Genomic DNA, 12105 nt, shown 5'->3' on the forward strand with positions numbered 1-12105 from the left:
AATATTGCAAGGTGATGACAGAGTTCTAGAACAGTGGGTACCTGCCCATGATTCCTCACTAAATGAGTTTCTGTTTTTTAACTGAGATATTATAGGGCAGGGAAGCCCCAGGGAAAAGGGAACAATTGAAGCAACTCGCTTTGCATCACTTAATGTAGGGTGATGTAGGCTGAGCCTTGGGAATGTACCCATTTACTCCCCTTTTCCTCACTAGTTGGGAAATATTAGTTGACACAAAGCACCTGAAAGATCAACATTTGTTTTTAAAATTAAAATGCCCCTGGGATTCTGGATGGGAAAGGATGAGAGATCATTTTTTAAAAAAACATTACAATGCAAAATACAGCACTCTCCAAAATTCATGCAAATAATTTTAAACGCAAAAAGATCTGTTATAAAGCCATAATTTAATTGCAGTTTTAGGAAATCTTGTCTTCTTCACAGTTAGAAACTATATAACTCCTGCCTACCTTGGCCAGGTCGTAAAGCTTCACGGCCTCTTCAAACAGGCCCTTATTTTCAGCCACCGAAGCTACCTTACTGATAACAGCTTTTGTATCTCCAGCAAATTTGTCGATAACACCAGGCTGAGCAGTGAAAGAAAATGGTTACAGTAAAAGAAATGGCATTCTGCAATTGGTTTCAATTATTTGCATAATCCCACTGAAGTTTTCCATGGTAACTAGGTGACAAAGCTTATTTAAAAAGACCATCAGAATGGCACACTGAAGGGTTGGTACAGGAATTGGAAATTTCGCCAACAGTGCAGCAGCACTGAGCAACTGAGACTGGTTTAAGGGATCTCATTCACTGAGGATAAAGTGTCACATCTAAACCTTGCTAATCTTGCTCAGAGATTAGTTAACGTGATCACTGGTGGTTAAACACGTGATAATTAAGTCATTTTCAGAGTGCAAAAAAAATGGATTTTTTTAACAAACAGAATGCAAATTACATATCTGAAATATGAGTTGCAATTACTGCTTACAATATTGTTGGTTAAAAAAACATGTTTACCACCAATACCTAGGTAAGCACTTAAGACTTGTACAATGTATAGAAGTCATAGACAGGCAAATCTTGAAAATAAGTGTGTTGAGCAATTTGCTTTGGTCAACCAGTTAAAGTTAATTTATTAATCACAAGTAAGGCTTACATTAACACTGCAATGAAGTTACTGTGAAATTCCCCTAGTTGCCATAGCCCGGCGCCTGTTGGTCAATGCTGAATTAGCTGATCGCACCAAGGATGTCAACGATAAAGCTACAGTAGTCCTCAGTTTCCCTACACTTTTTTTGGTGAGGTGATTTGATTTGATTTATTACTGTCACATGTATTAACATACAGTGAAAAGTATTGTTTCTTGCGCGCGATACAAAGCATACCGTTCATTGAGAAGGAAACGAGAGAGTGCAGAATGTAGTGTTACAGTCATAGCTAGGGTGTAGAGAAAGATCAACTTAATGCAAGGTAAGTCCATTCAAAAGTCTGACAGCAGCAGGGAAGAAGCTGTTTTTGAGTCGGTTGGTACGTGACCTCAGACTTTTGTATCTTTTTCCCGACGGAAGAAGGTGGAAGAGAGAGAATGTCCGGGGTGCTTGAGGACCTTAATTATGTTGGCTGCTTTGCCGAGGCCAGGCCCATGGTCCAGATCGGTACAGAATGACCACCACTGCTTGTGAGAGTGTGGGGACCACAAGTAGACAGAACAGAGTTGGCAGTATTGTTCAGTGTAGCCAGATAATTGGTACTCATTCACCATGCTGCCATGACTACTTGGGCATACAGTCGAAATGCTGTCAGCATCCATTGCTGTCTTCAGAATGAGAAAATAGGAAGAAAAAGAAACACAGCAAAATAAAGACAGGCCAGTTTGAAGCCTTGGTGGAACTATGATACCTCTAAAATCATATTACACAGTTGGATGCAGCAAAACTGTTTGCCCTAACTTCAGCCTACAGATCATTAGAAGTAGTAACCTTTCAAAATGAAATCTTTAAAGAGAACGGGGCAAAAATATCTAGTGTCAGAGCAAATCGCATCTTACCTTTCGACTGCCGTCTTTCTCTAATCGTCCAAGTAGCATGTCAAACTAGAAATAAGGAATAAAAAAGTTAATTTAAAAAATAAACAGAATATACCATAGTTTTTGTAGAAAGTCTGTTGGTACAATGCTTACCTCTCGGCTTTCAATGACAAGCTCACTGACACATCTCATGAACATGTTTTCTCCATGACTGTCTGTCTCATTTCTGCACGAAACAGAACAAAATAAGCCTCAATCCAATGTGACAGCTGAGTTACAGAGCATATTGTGCAGGTTGGAAAACCATTTTCTAGTTGCTCTCTCCTTTTCTCCTTAGCACCCCCGATTTATTCTGATTGAAATTGTATCATTAACCGTGACACGCAGCCGGATGAACTTTATTAACTCCTTGCGCAATTGAACACGCGCTGTTCATTTACATGACATTGGAGAAACTGCTTCTCAATTTATTCAATGGTCATATCATACACAAATGTCTGTGTGAACTATGACATGTTTGAAATATAGAAAGCTGATAATTGAAGAACTGTGTGCTGATTGATAAAATAATTTCATACCCATATTAAACACTATAGAAATCGTCTGCAGAGTAAACATTAATGAGCAACAGAGGTCATTTTCCAATAAATTAATTAATTAATGATCACCCTTGTGTGATTATCACCTGAAATATATGGTCAAGAAGCTCAAACAATTAATATCTGCACCTTTATTTGTATCTGGTCCCAAAATAAAACTGCCTCATAAAACAAAGAACAAAGAACAGTACAGCACAGGAAACAGGCCCTTCGGCCCTCCAAGCCTGTGCAGCTCATTGGTCCAACTAGACCAATCGTTTGCATCCCTCCATTCCCAGACTGTTCATATGACTATCCTGAAGATATATTATAAATGGATAGAATTTAACACATTCAAGGCTATTACGCCATTCTTATAGTGATGATCTGCTATTTTAAAAGCCCCTTAGTTTGCCCCCCTGATTAAATTACTCCTTTCATATATATCTTTGGATTTCCACCACTTTCTGCATTAACTTGGTTTATCAACTTACATTCACGTTGTCCCATCAGAATAAAATTTGTACAATGATTCAGCTTGTAGTGCACTTGAAAATGTTTCACATGAATAAAAAATTGCTTTGCTATTTAAATCATAATTTGCTAAAAGCAATAGAGCACCAAACAATGCACCTGAATGTTCCAAAGTTGCAATAGGTAGATATTCGGAAATATTACCTGAGGAAATAGAAATATTGGAGTGCCTCTCTTGGATCAGTGGGCTCAAACTTTCTGGTGTACAGCATTAGCAGACGGATGAAATTAAGGCGTCGTATCGGACGGGGATCAGCACTGTTCTGACTCACTGTTACAAGGTTATAAAACTGAATTATAAAAGATTGAAAAGTATAGCAACGTAGAAACACAGTTTTAAAAAAATGAAACCAGATATTCCCTTAAAAAGAAAGCAACGCAACTGGCCAGGAAACTCTCAAGAGAATGTGAAAATCAGTCACAAAGAAATCAAGTTTAAGGTGCATGAGTGGAGCTATTTTGAGAGATTAATTTGGGACCTTCTGCACATCATAAATTACATATTCAAGAGAACCAGCTCTTGCTACAAAAACATCATCCTCTGAACTGGAGTCTTAATCAGGCTACTGGATATGTCATTATAATAAAGATGGTTCAGTTTTGGCATGACAATCAGCTTGCCTCATGTTAATATTAATAGTTTTGAAGATGCCGGCAAACAATGCTTGTCTATCTACAACAGAGCAACAGGAGGAAAAATCTTGAGCAGAGTACCAATAATGTGGAAAATTCCATGATTGGTCTCATGAACAAACAAAACATAGCCAATGACTTTTGAATAGCCTAGGTTAATTGTTAAGATTAAAATTGACTCACGATTTTAGTTACCAAGTCATTTTCCACTGTATAGAATATCCATCCAAATCACTGGACTGGAAAACTAGGAAATTGTTTTATTAAGCAACCTGAAGGTTGAGTTTGAACAGCTCTCAATTTTATTGGTGCAAAGGATATTGAGATTAAACCCTTTTGACTGTACTTAAGTATGATTTCTGGTGGATATAGTTCATCTCCATGTAGTAATATAAATCATAGAATCACCGCATCAAAGAACCTCTACAGTGCAGAAGGAGGCCATTTGGCCCATCGAGTCTGCACCGACAATAATCCCACCCAGGCCCTATCCCTGTAACCCCACGTATTTACCCTAAATCCCCCGACACTAATGCCTATCAAGAACCCTCCCAATGATTCAAATGATCGAGACAATAAGGAGCTGAGCTAGACATGGCAAAAAGAATCCACGTTCAATCTGCGCCAGGTTATTGGACCTTATTGCAGCCAATGCAATTAGACTCAGCACCCCCAAGTTAGGGATGGGATAAACTTGAAAGAGTTCCTGAAAATGAAGCTTGCACCCCAGCTAAACCATGTATCAGGTGAAGGAAATGAGAATTGGTTGTGATTAAACCCACCATTCAGTAACTACCAGCAGTCATCATTCAAGCTCAAATGTCAACAACCACTTGAATAAGATGCATGAATGTGCTTGGCATACCAATTCCTAAGTGAACATAAAGGGTGATAGGAAACGAATGACAAATTTGATTAGAACTAAGGCCTGTGTCCAAATGTTCTGAGCCAAAGCTTAGTTTGTACAGTAAATCCTCTGTGCTTGTTGCGCAGAACCCAGTCAGTCCCATTTGGGTAATATGGGCAGTTTTGAATAGAGTTAAAGTGACCTTGGCTGGAGGTTAGTCAGATTCATCAAGCTTAAAGGATTACATTAGAAAGACAGATTCCTGAGTATAGAAAGATAAAGGGTGATCTAACAAAGATCTTAAAAACGATGAAGGATGGATACTGAGGAACTATTTACTCTGATAAGGATTCTGGAACAAGGGAATAGAAGTAGAGGGAGGTCATTCAGAAGCAAAATCAGAAAGGATTTTCATCAAATGAAGGATAGTAGAAATTTGGAACTCTATGCCCAAAAGACTTGTGGTTACTGGGTCAATTGGTGCTTTCAAGTCTGAGATTCATATATTTCTGTTAGTTAAGAACATCAAGAGCTGTGGATAAAGATGGAAAATGGAGTTTAAGTTTAGCCTTGAGGATCTGATTGGCCTACACCTGCTCCTATGTTCATCTATCACACTGCTGCCATCAAATCTATAAAATCAATTATTTGAAAGCATTGTGTTACAGATATAACTTTATTAAGTACTGGCCATGGAGAGATGCAGAGGAGCTTTACCAGAAAGGTGCCAGGGATGAGGGATTTCAGTTATATGGAAAGCCTAGAGAAGCTGAGTTTATCTTATTTTTAAAAGCAGATGGGGTTCAGGAGAGATTTAATAGGTGTTTAAAATTATGAATTGTGTTGATAGGGTAAATAAGGAGAAACTGTTTCCACTGGCAGAAGGACAGATTTAATATAATTGGCGTCAGGCAAGGAAGATGAGAATTCTTTTTCATGCAACAAGTTATAACCTAGAATGAATGGCCTGAAAAGGTGATGGAAGCAGGTTCAACAGCAACTTTCAAAAGAGAATTGGATGTATACTTGTAAAGGAAAAATTGCTAGGCTCGGAAAATGGGACTACTGCACAGCTCTTTCACAGACAGAGAGACCTCCTTCAGTGATGCATGATTCTGTTTCCTCAACAGATTGTGGTATTTTGAGCAAAACCAAGATCTCACTTCAGCACTATTAAAAATATATTGGTCACATCAGTGTTTTTTTGGGAAAGGAAAGTTGGCAGTGACTGAGATTATGCTAAATTCTTAAACTTCTTGTCGGAGGCTTTAATTGAAGAATGCCAACAGAATGCCAATTGAAAACCTATTTCAAACCACTTAAAAGGACCCACAGAGGACAGTTCCAACACTGTACTTACACAGCTGTGCACTTTGGGCAGATGATTTCAGAAGAAGTTTTAACTCATAAAGGACCAATGCCACATGCACCGCATGACACCGCAGTCGATCCATACGGAAGAGAAAGGCAATAGCTGCCTCAAATTGGGCTGTAAGGAAAAGGACTTGGAAATACAGGAAAGGATGCTGGTTTGCTGAAAAGTGAGATTCACCTGGAGGGAGGAAGGAAAGAACATATTCAGGTTCACAATGAAAGATTTGACTAACTGCAACTTTTTGGATCAACAACTTTGGGAACATTGAAAATTAATTGGTACAGAAGTTGAAAGTTGTCTTTATTTCTATTATTCACTTATCGTAATTAATGTAATAATCAAATCGCCCTGAATGGAAACAGAGCAAAGCTGTAATTACAAGGTGGCATGAATAAAACTTTCCTCACATATGAAAACTAGATGAAATGTTGATAGTCTTAATAATTGCCAGGATTTCTGGCCTAACAACATATACTGGTTTTCCAGTTATCAAAGCAATTTAGCTGCAGATGGTGCACTCTACATATTTTGTCGTACTGAAAGGGAAGGTACTTATTAATTTACAAAAGTTAAAGGTACTTATTAATTTACAAAAGTTGTAGATAGATTCTCCGGAAGTGATTTGCCTAAAGTTCAAAGTAAAATGTAGCTTTATTAAAAATCACTAAGTTAACCCTAGTCCTCATCAATGCACCTGTGACATCAAACCATATGCCTTTTCTTCAAAAACCGCACGCCATCTGAATGGACTAACGCGATGCACTTCACCTAGAGCATCTGGAGTACTGGCTAGTATAGAGACTTCAATACACAGATTGCCGGGGTAAATGCTAGCAGACAGCTGGGTGTGTCAAATTAAAAGTGTTTAGCACAGGAAACTTACCATATTCCTCCACCAACTGGCTCTGCAGTTGTGGCAGGGTTTGCCTATCCTGAGGAGAGCTGCTGCCATCATCTTCAAAACAGACTTGATTCAGCTGAAAACATTACACGAGAAAACACTTAGTACAACATAGATTCCCAACAGTGCAGGAGGTGGCCATTCGGCCCATCAAGTCTGCACCGACCACAATCCCACCTAAGCCCTATTCCCATAACTCATCATATTTACTCTGTCAATCCCCCTGACACAAGGGTTAATTTAGCATGGCCAATCCACCTAACCCGCACATCTTTTGGACTGTGGGAGGAAACCGCAACACCCGGAGGAAACCTACGGGGAGAATGTGCAAACTCCACACAGACAGTGACCCGAGGCCAGAATTGAACCTGGATCCCTGGTGCTGCGAGGCAGCAGTGCTAACCACTACGGCACCGTGGTTAGCACTGCTGCCTCACAGAAAAGTATCAACAAAAATAGGGTATTTCATTCACTGGATATGACAATAGGGTAACACTGCCCACGTGATCCAACAATAATACCAAATCCCTTGACTGGTCTGATATTTCAATTTCACACATTATTTATTCTTGTGTTCTGTGTTAAGTGACCTATTTGGTGTTAAATTGTGTAGCCTGTGCTTTTGAAGAACTAGATTAAACTGCACAAGCCAAAAGCACTTTGGATCTTTGCAGTCAACACAAAAGCATTTTTTAACTAGTTACCTATGCTGGAATTAATTTTAGGTTGGCGAATAATTCTGTTCTTGCACATTATACCTTCTAAATTCTGTATTTACGGAAAGCATCACTTTTCAAATGACTAAGAGATATATTTCAGGTATTTATTTTCACTATGTAAGTAAATCAATGATTAACAGAAGAAAAACACTTGGGAGATAAACTTGTAGTTCCAATGTAATTTCTTGATCAAGGTTATTAGTATTACAGATGTTAACATATTAATATTACTTGCCCCATTACACACTGATTGGCAGTGCCTAATGAAGCTTTCAACTGTTTGATGCTAAACTTGGTAATGAATTACTTCATATGGTCACTGGCAGGGAACTTGGACAAATAATTAAACTGAAATAAGCACAAATTGCAATTTGGGATTAGATTCTGGATGACTTTGTATTTTCAACAGTCCAATGATACTTTACAATGCTGTACTGAAAATACAAACATGGTACACACCCAACTATTTTTAAACTGAGCAATCGGGGGTCATGGTCACAAACCTTGGGAAGGAGGGAGACATAAATCAGGTCAACAGTCAGGTGGAAAGTATTACCGGGTTTGTCCGCACTGTTACCCTTCCTGTCATGCAAGAAAGATAGAAAGAGAATTAAGTGAGCACCAATACCTTCAGCCAGAGATAGTCATCTGTCTTATCTGCAATTTCACTGTGGTTGTCAGTAATATCACATCGGCCGATCAGGCAATAGACTGCTCTTTTATACGGGTCCGTGCTGTTCCTCAGGGCACGGCGGTAATGTAGGCGAAGTTTGTTCTCTGTTGTGGGAGGCAGCCTAGGAAAGACCAAACAAGTTCAGAGAGAAAAAGAGAAGTCAAGAGCCAGAGAAATCATTTTGAATATGTGCAAGTAAACACACTCTGCATTCTTACCCAAAATATGCAATCATTTCAGTTGAGCTATATAGTACTTTCCCTTTGACCTTTTGCTATCATTATTTTTCAGTTGAAATGTTCACATCCAAGTCAATGCTGGTCTGCAAAGGACCACTCACCATCCTGGCTTTTATCCTCTTTAGGTTCATACAAGGTGCCTTTAAAGGATTGTCTACTCAACATCCCCAATTTCCTTTCATTTAAAATAAAACTGTTCTAGGGTAAAGTAATTTTGACTGTTAACCTTTCTCTCTGCTTTCATTCTGAAAGAACAAACACCTTTCCATTTATACAACAGCTGCGTCACACCATCAGAATATCCCCAAGAGCTTTGAAACCACAGGGTAATATTGGAAGTTATACCCAAGGGTAAGCACGCTGCATGTTGAAGATGTACTTTTAAAAATAATTCCTCTCATAATCTATGTTGATAGCAAGGGTCATCGATTTTATCCATCATCTGTCAAAAATCTCGAGCTTAATATGACACTTACCTTCTGTCATCACCCTGAACATATTCCTGGAACCAATTGCTAAATTCCCCCAGCTGATGCTGTGCACGATTCACCACCTGCATCGCTGCCATTAAATCTCCACAACGCAAGCAATAGTAGATGAGGGCCCAAACTGGCTGACCTTCAACCTCACCGTCCTAGATGTTAAAACACCTTTCTTAGAACATTATCCAGTGTGATTTTTGATCATGAGTATTTATAATACAAACATGTCATCAATAAACAAGAAAACAACAAAAATAAGTAGCTCAGAGTTTGTATCACAGGATTCTGTGCAACAATCTACAATTTTTGGTTTTTAATTAAAGTGGCTCAGTATATGTGATGTATTTCCATCTCTACAAATTCCTCTATCACTGACCATCACATAATGCAGTGTTCCTATATGCCATCAGTCATCTTTGAAAGAACAATGTACAAACCCTCCAACTCCCTCTCCTCAGGTACCATGGAAGAGCATTAGTGACCATGGACTTGTGTGCGGGTCCATGGTTATGCAAGGGATTCCAGTGGTTTGTCATTGTCTTACTGCCTGCCAACGGCATATTGGAAGGGTTTAAAGTTGATAATCAATCTGTGTTACGAATGCACTTTTTGTGGCCATCAAGTCCTGGTGTGGGACCTGAATCTGGAACTTTTGGCTTAGAGGTAGGGATTCTACCCACTGTGCCACAAGAGCTCTCCCTCTTTAACTGATTAATTTAAATCCATTGCATCACTTCTGTTCAATTACTGGCACTATACCTGGAGGTGGTGCAACTGGTAGATGATGATGCATTGAATGTGCAGACTGATGGGTGAAGGCGAGAATGAGGCGTTCCCTATGTGGTTTTGGGGAAGTGGAAAAGGAGAGAGCAAAATTGCAGGAAATTAATTGGCCATGCTCAAGGGATTTCTCAACCATATTGGAGGAAAATCCTTGGTAAAGAAAAAAATGAAGATATTAGAGGCACAGTTGTGGAAGGTGGAAATGTCAGAACAGATGCAACGGAGAAATTGGGAGAATAAAACAGATGCTTTACAAAAAGCACGGGAGGAGCAAATGTAGCCAAGGTCCTGAGGGAGGTCAGTAGGCTTCACGGGAAAAACTATCTTTGACACAAGTACCATGCATGACAAGTCCATTTTTACACACTGCCCAAATTGCCTCGAACGTTTGTGCTGATGCAGGAGAACATTCACCGTTCATTAACATAACTTTATCTAATTTGCAAGGAAGGAGAGAATGTGAATTTCCTTCATTGATGCCAGTTCTGAAAGGACATATTATGTACACCGAAAAGTTTTGGTGTAACTGGGTCTAAAGTCATTATTTTAAAATACATTTCTCCACACAGACCTACACTGTATTTTTGCCACCTAAAAATGTTACATTAAAAATTGAAAAGTTTCCACAATTCCATTCTCTTGAATGTGTGCCGAATGCGCATTACGGATTGTTTAAGGGCACCAAAATTAATTTTCACATCTAAAAGGATTAAATTGGGAGCTCTAAGGCGCTCTGATTGTTATTCTGATATTAGTTCATTTCACAACAATTTTGACGTTTTGGCTGATCCAAAATCAAATTTCAGCACAGATTGCCTGTGATATGATCTCTAAATTTTGTCCTGAATTGTTAGTTACTCCTTAGGCTGTTTCAGGAATTTCCAGATGTGATCAGAACAAGTTGCAGATCGCAAAACAGGCTTCAGGTTCCATCTAGGTCCTAAAAGTTTCATACAGGTCAGGACTTCAAATATCTCACACCGGTGTTACACACTCCAGATTGAAAAGCCGGCCGCGATTCTCCTATTGCGGCCCGCAACTTTTCTGGCGGGTCGTGGTGTAAGATGCACGTCTGCGGCCTTGAACAGGGATTTGCGCATCTGCCGGGAACGCATGCGCATTTCCCAGAGCCGGTGAACAGTCGCCGGCCAGACCGTGCTGGAAACTGGCTGGAAGGCAGGTAAGTGATTTAAATCTTTTCTGCATGTATTTTAAATATGTATATTTGTTCATCATTGGGACCTTTCAGATCCTGATTGAATCTCCCACCCCGCCAGGAGTACTTCATTTCGGCAGGGTTCAGACTAGCTCTCCACGTTCGGGGAACTAGCAGGAGACCCTGTCGGAATGAAGGGGGGGTGGCAATCTGATCCCCCCGGGGGGTTGGGCAGCGGAAGGTGCCCCCTGGGCATGGGCATCCTGGCAGTGCCATCCTGTGCCCCCTTGCACTGCCCCAGGGGCAAAATGTCCATGCCCAAGGGCACCTTGGCACTGCCCGGTGGGCATCGGGCAGTGCCAAGGCCGACTGTGGGTGGGACCTAGGTGCGATTGGTGGGGGTGGAGTCCTGCTGCCGCTCTGCACTGGAATCTGTCTGGGATGAAGGGAGGGCAGCGATTGGGGCAGTCTGCCGGGGGATACGGGGGGGGGGGAAATCGCCACTGCTGGGGGGTGGGGCCTGTGCATCGGGGCGCTCCGGGCTGGGGGGAGGTCAGGGCTGGGCTGGGAATTGTTGTGGGGGCCACGATCGGGCCGTGGGGACTGGAGGGGCAGTACTGCAGGGGTCCCGGGCTGGCCAGCAAATGGGAGGTTGACAGTTTGGGGCGACTGCGCATGCGCAGAGCTCCAGAACTGTCAAACTCCGGCGCAAACAGGCCCCGTTCCCCAGGGCTTTTAATGAGATTTCCCCTCTGGGACCTCTTCAGAGCACAAAGTGCGGAGATTCGGGTGAGAAGCTGAACTAACAGAACAGTCTGGATTTAGAACAGTTTTCCCACCAATTCAGCACTTTTGGGAGAATTACCTCCCCCATTTCAAACCAATCGCTATTTTAGAGTTAACATAGATACTGTTTAAAAAAGAACAGCACAGCACAAGCAATCACTTGGTAGGGATAAAAATAGCTGCTTTTAAATATATGTAGCTAATAGTCTAGGCTTTTAAATTGTGATTTGAAATTCCTGAATTTCAAAGACTCTTCCTTTACTGGTAACTGTCTTCAGATCCCTTTGGGAACACCGGCAAACAAATTCAACGCGTATATCGCATTATTTTCTGAACGACCCCCAAAACAATGATGCTGGAAGAGTTACAATTT

General features: G+C 40.7%; 1 protein-coding gene across 1 annotated transcript in view; it reads right to left on the bottom strand.

Annotated features, from left to right (window-relative positions):
• The window catches only part of nup93 (nucleoporin 93), a 116579-nt gene that overhangs the window by 11506 nt on the left and 92968 nt on the right, over nucleotides 1-12105 (bottom strand). Inside the window, exons 10-17 of the mRNA XM_078211031.1 lie at nucleotides 9002-9159; nucleotides 8242-8407; nucleotides 6877-6970; nucleotides 5979-6170; nucleotides 3283-3409; nucleotides 2180-2252; nucleotides 2048-2092; nucleotides 471-587 (exon numbers count right to left, since the gene is read on the bottom strand). Of these exons, the coding sequence (XP_078067157.1) occupies nucleotides 471-587; nucleotides 2048-2092; nucleotides 2180-2252; nucleotides 3283-3409; nucleotides 5979-6170; nucleotides 6877-6970; nucleotides 8242-8407; nucleotides 9002-9159 (972 nt within the window). The remainder of the gene's footprint in view (nucleotides 1-470; nucleotides 588-2047; nucleotides 2093-2179; nucleotides 2253-3282; nucleotides 3410-5978; nucleotides 6171-6876; nucleotides 6971-8241; nucleotides 8408-9001; nucleotides 9160-12105) is intronic.

Source organism: Mustelus asterias, chromosome 4 (assembly GCF_964213995.1).
Source record: "Mustelus asterias chromosome 4, sMusAst1.hap1.1, whole genome shotgun sequence".
Classification (NCBI taxonomy): Eukaryota; Metazoa; Chordata; class Chondrichthyes; order Carcharhiniformes; family Triakidae; genus Mustelus; species Mustelus asterias.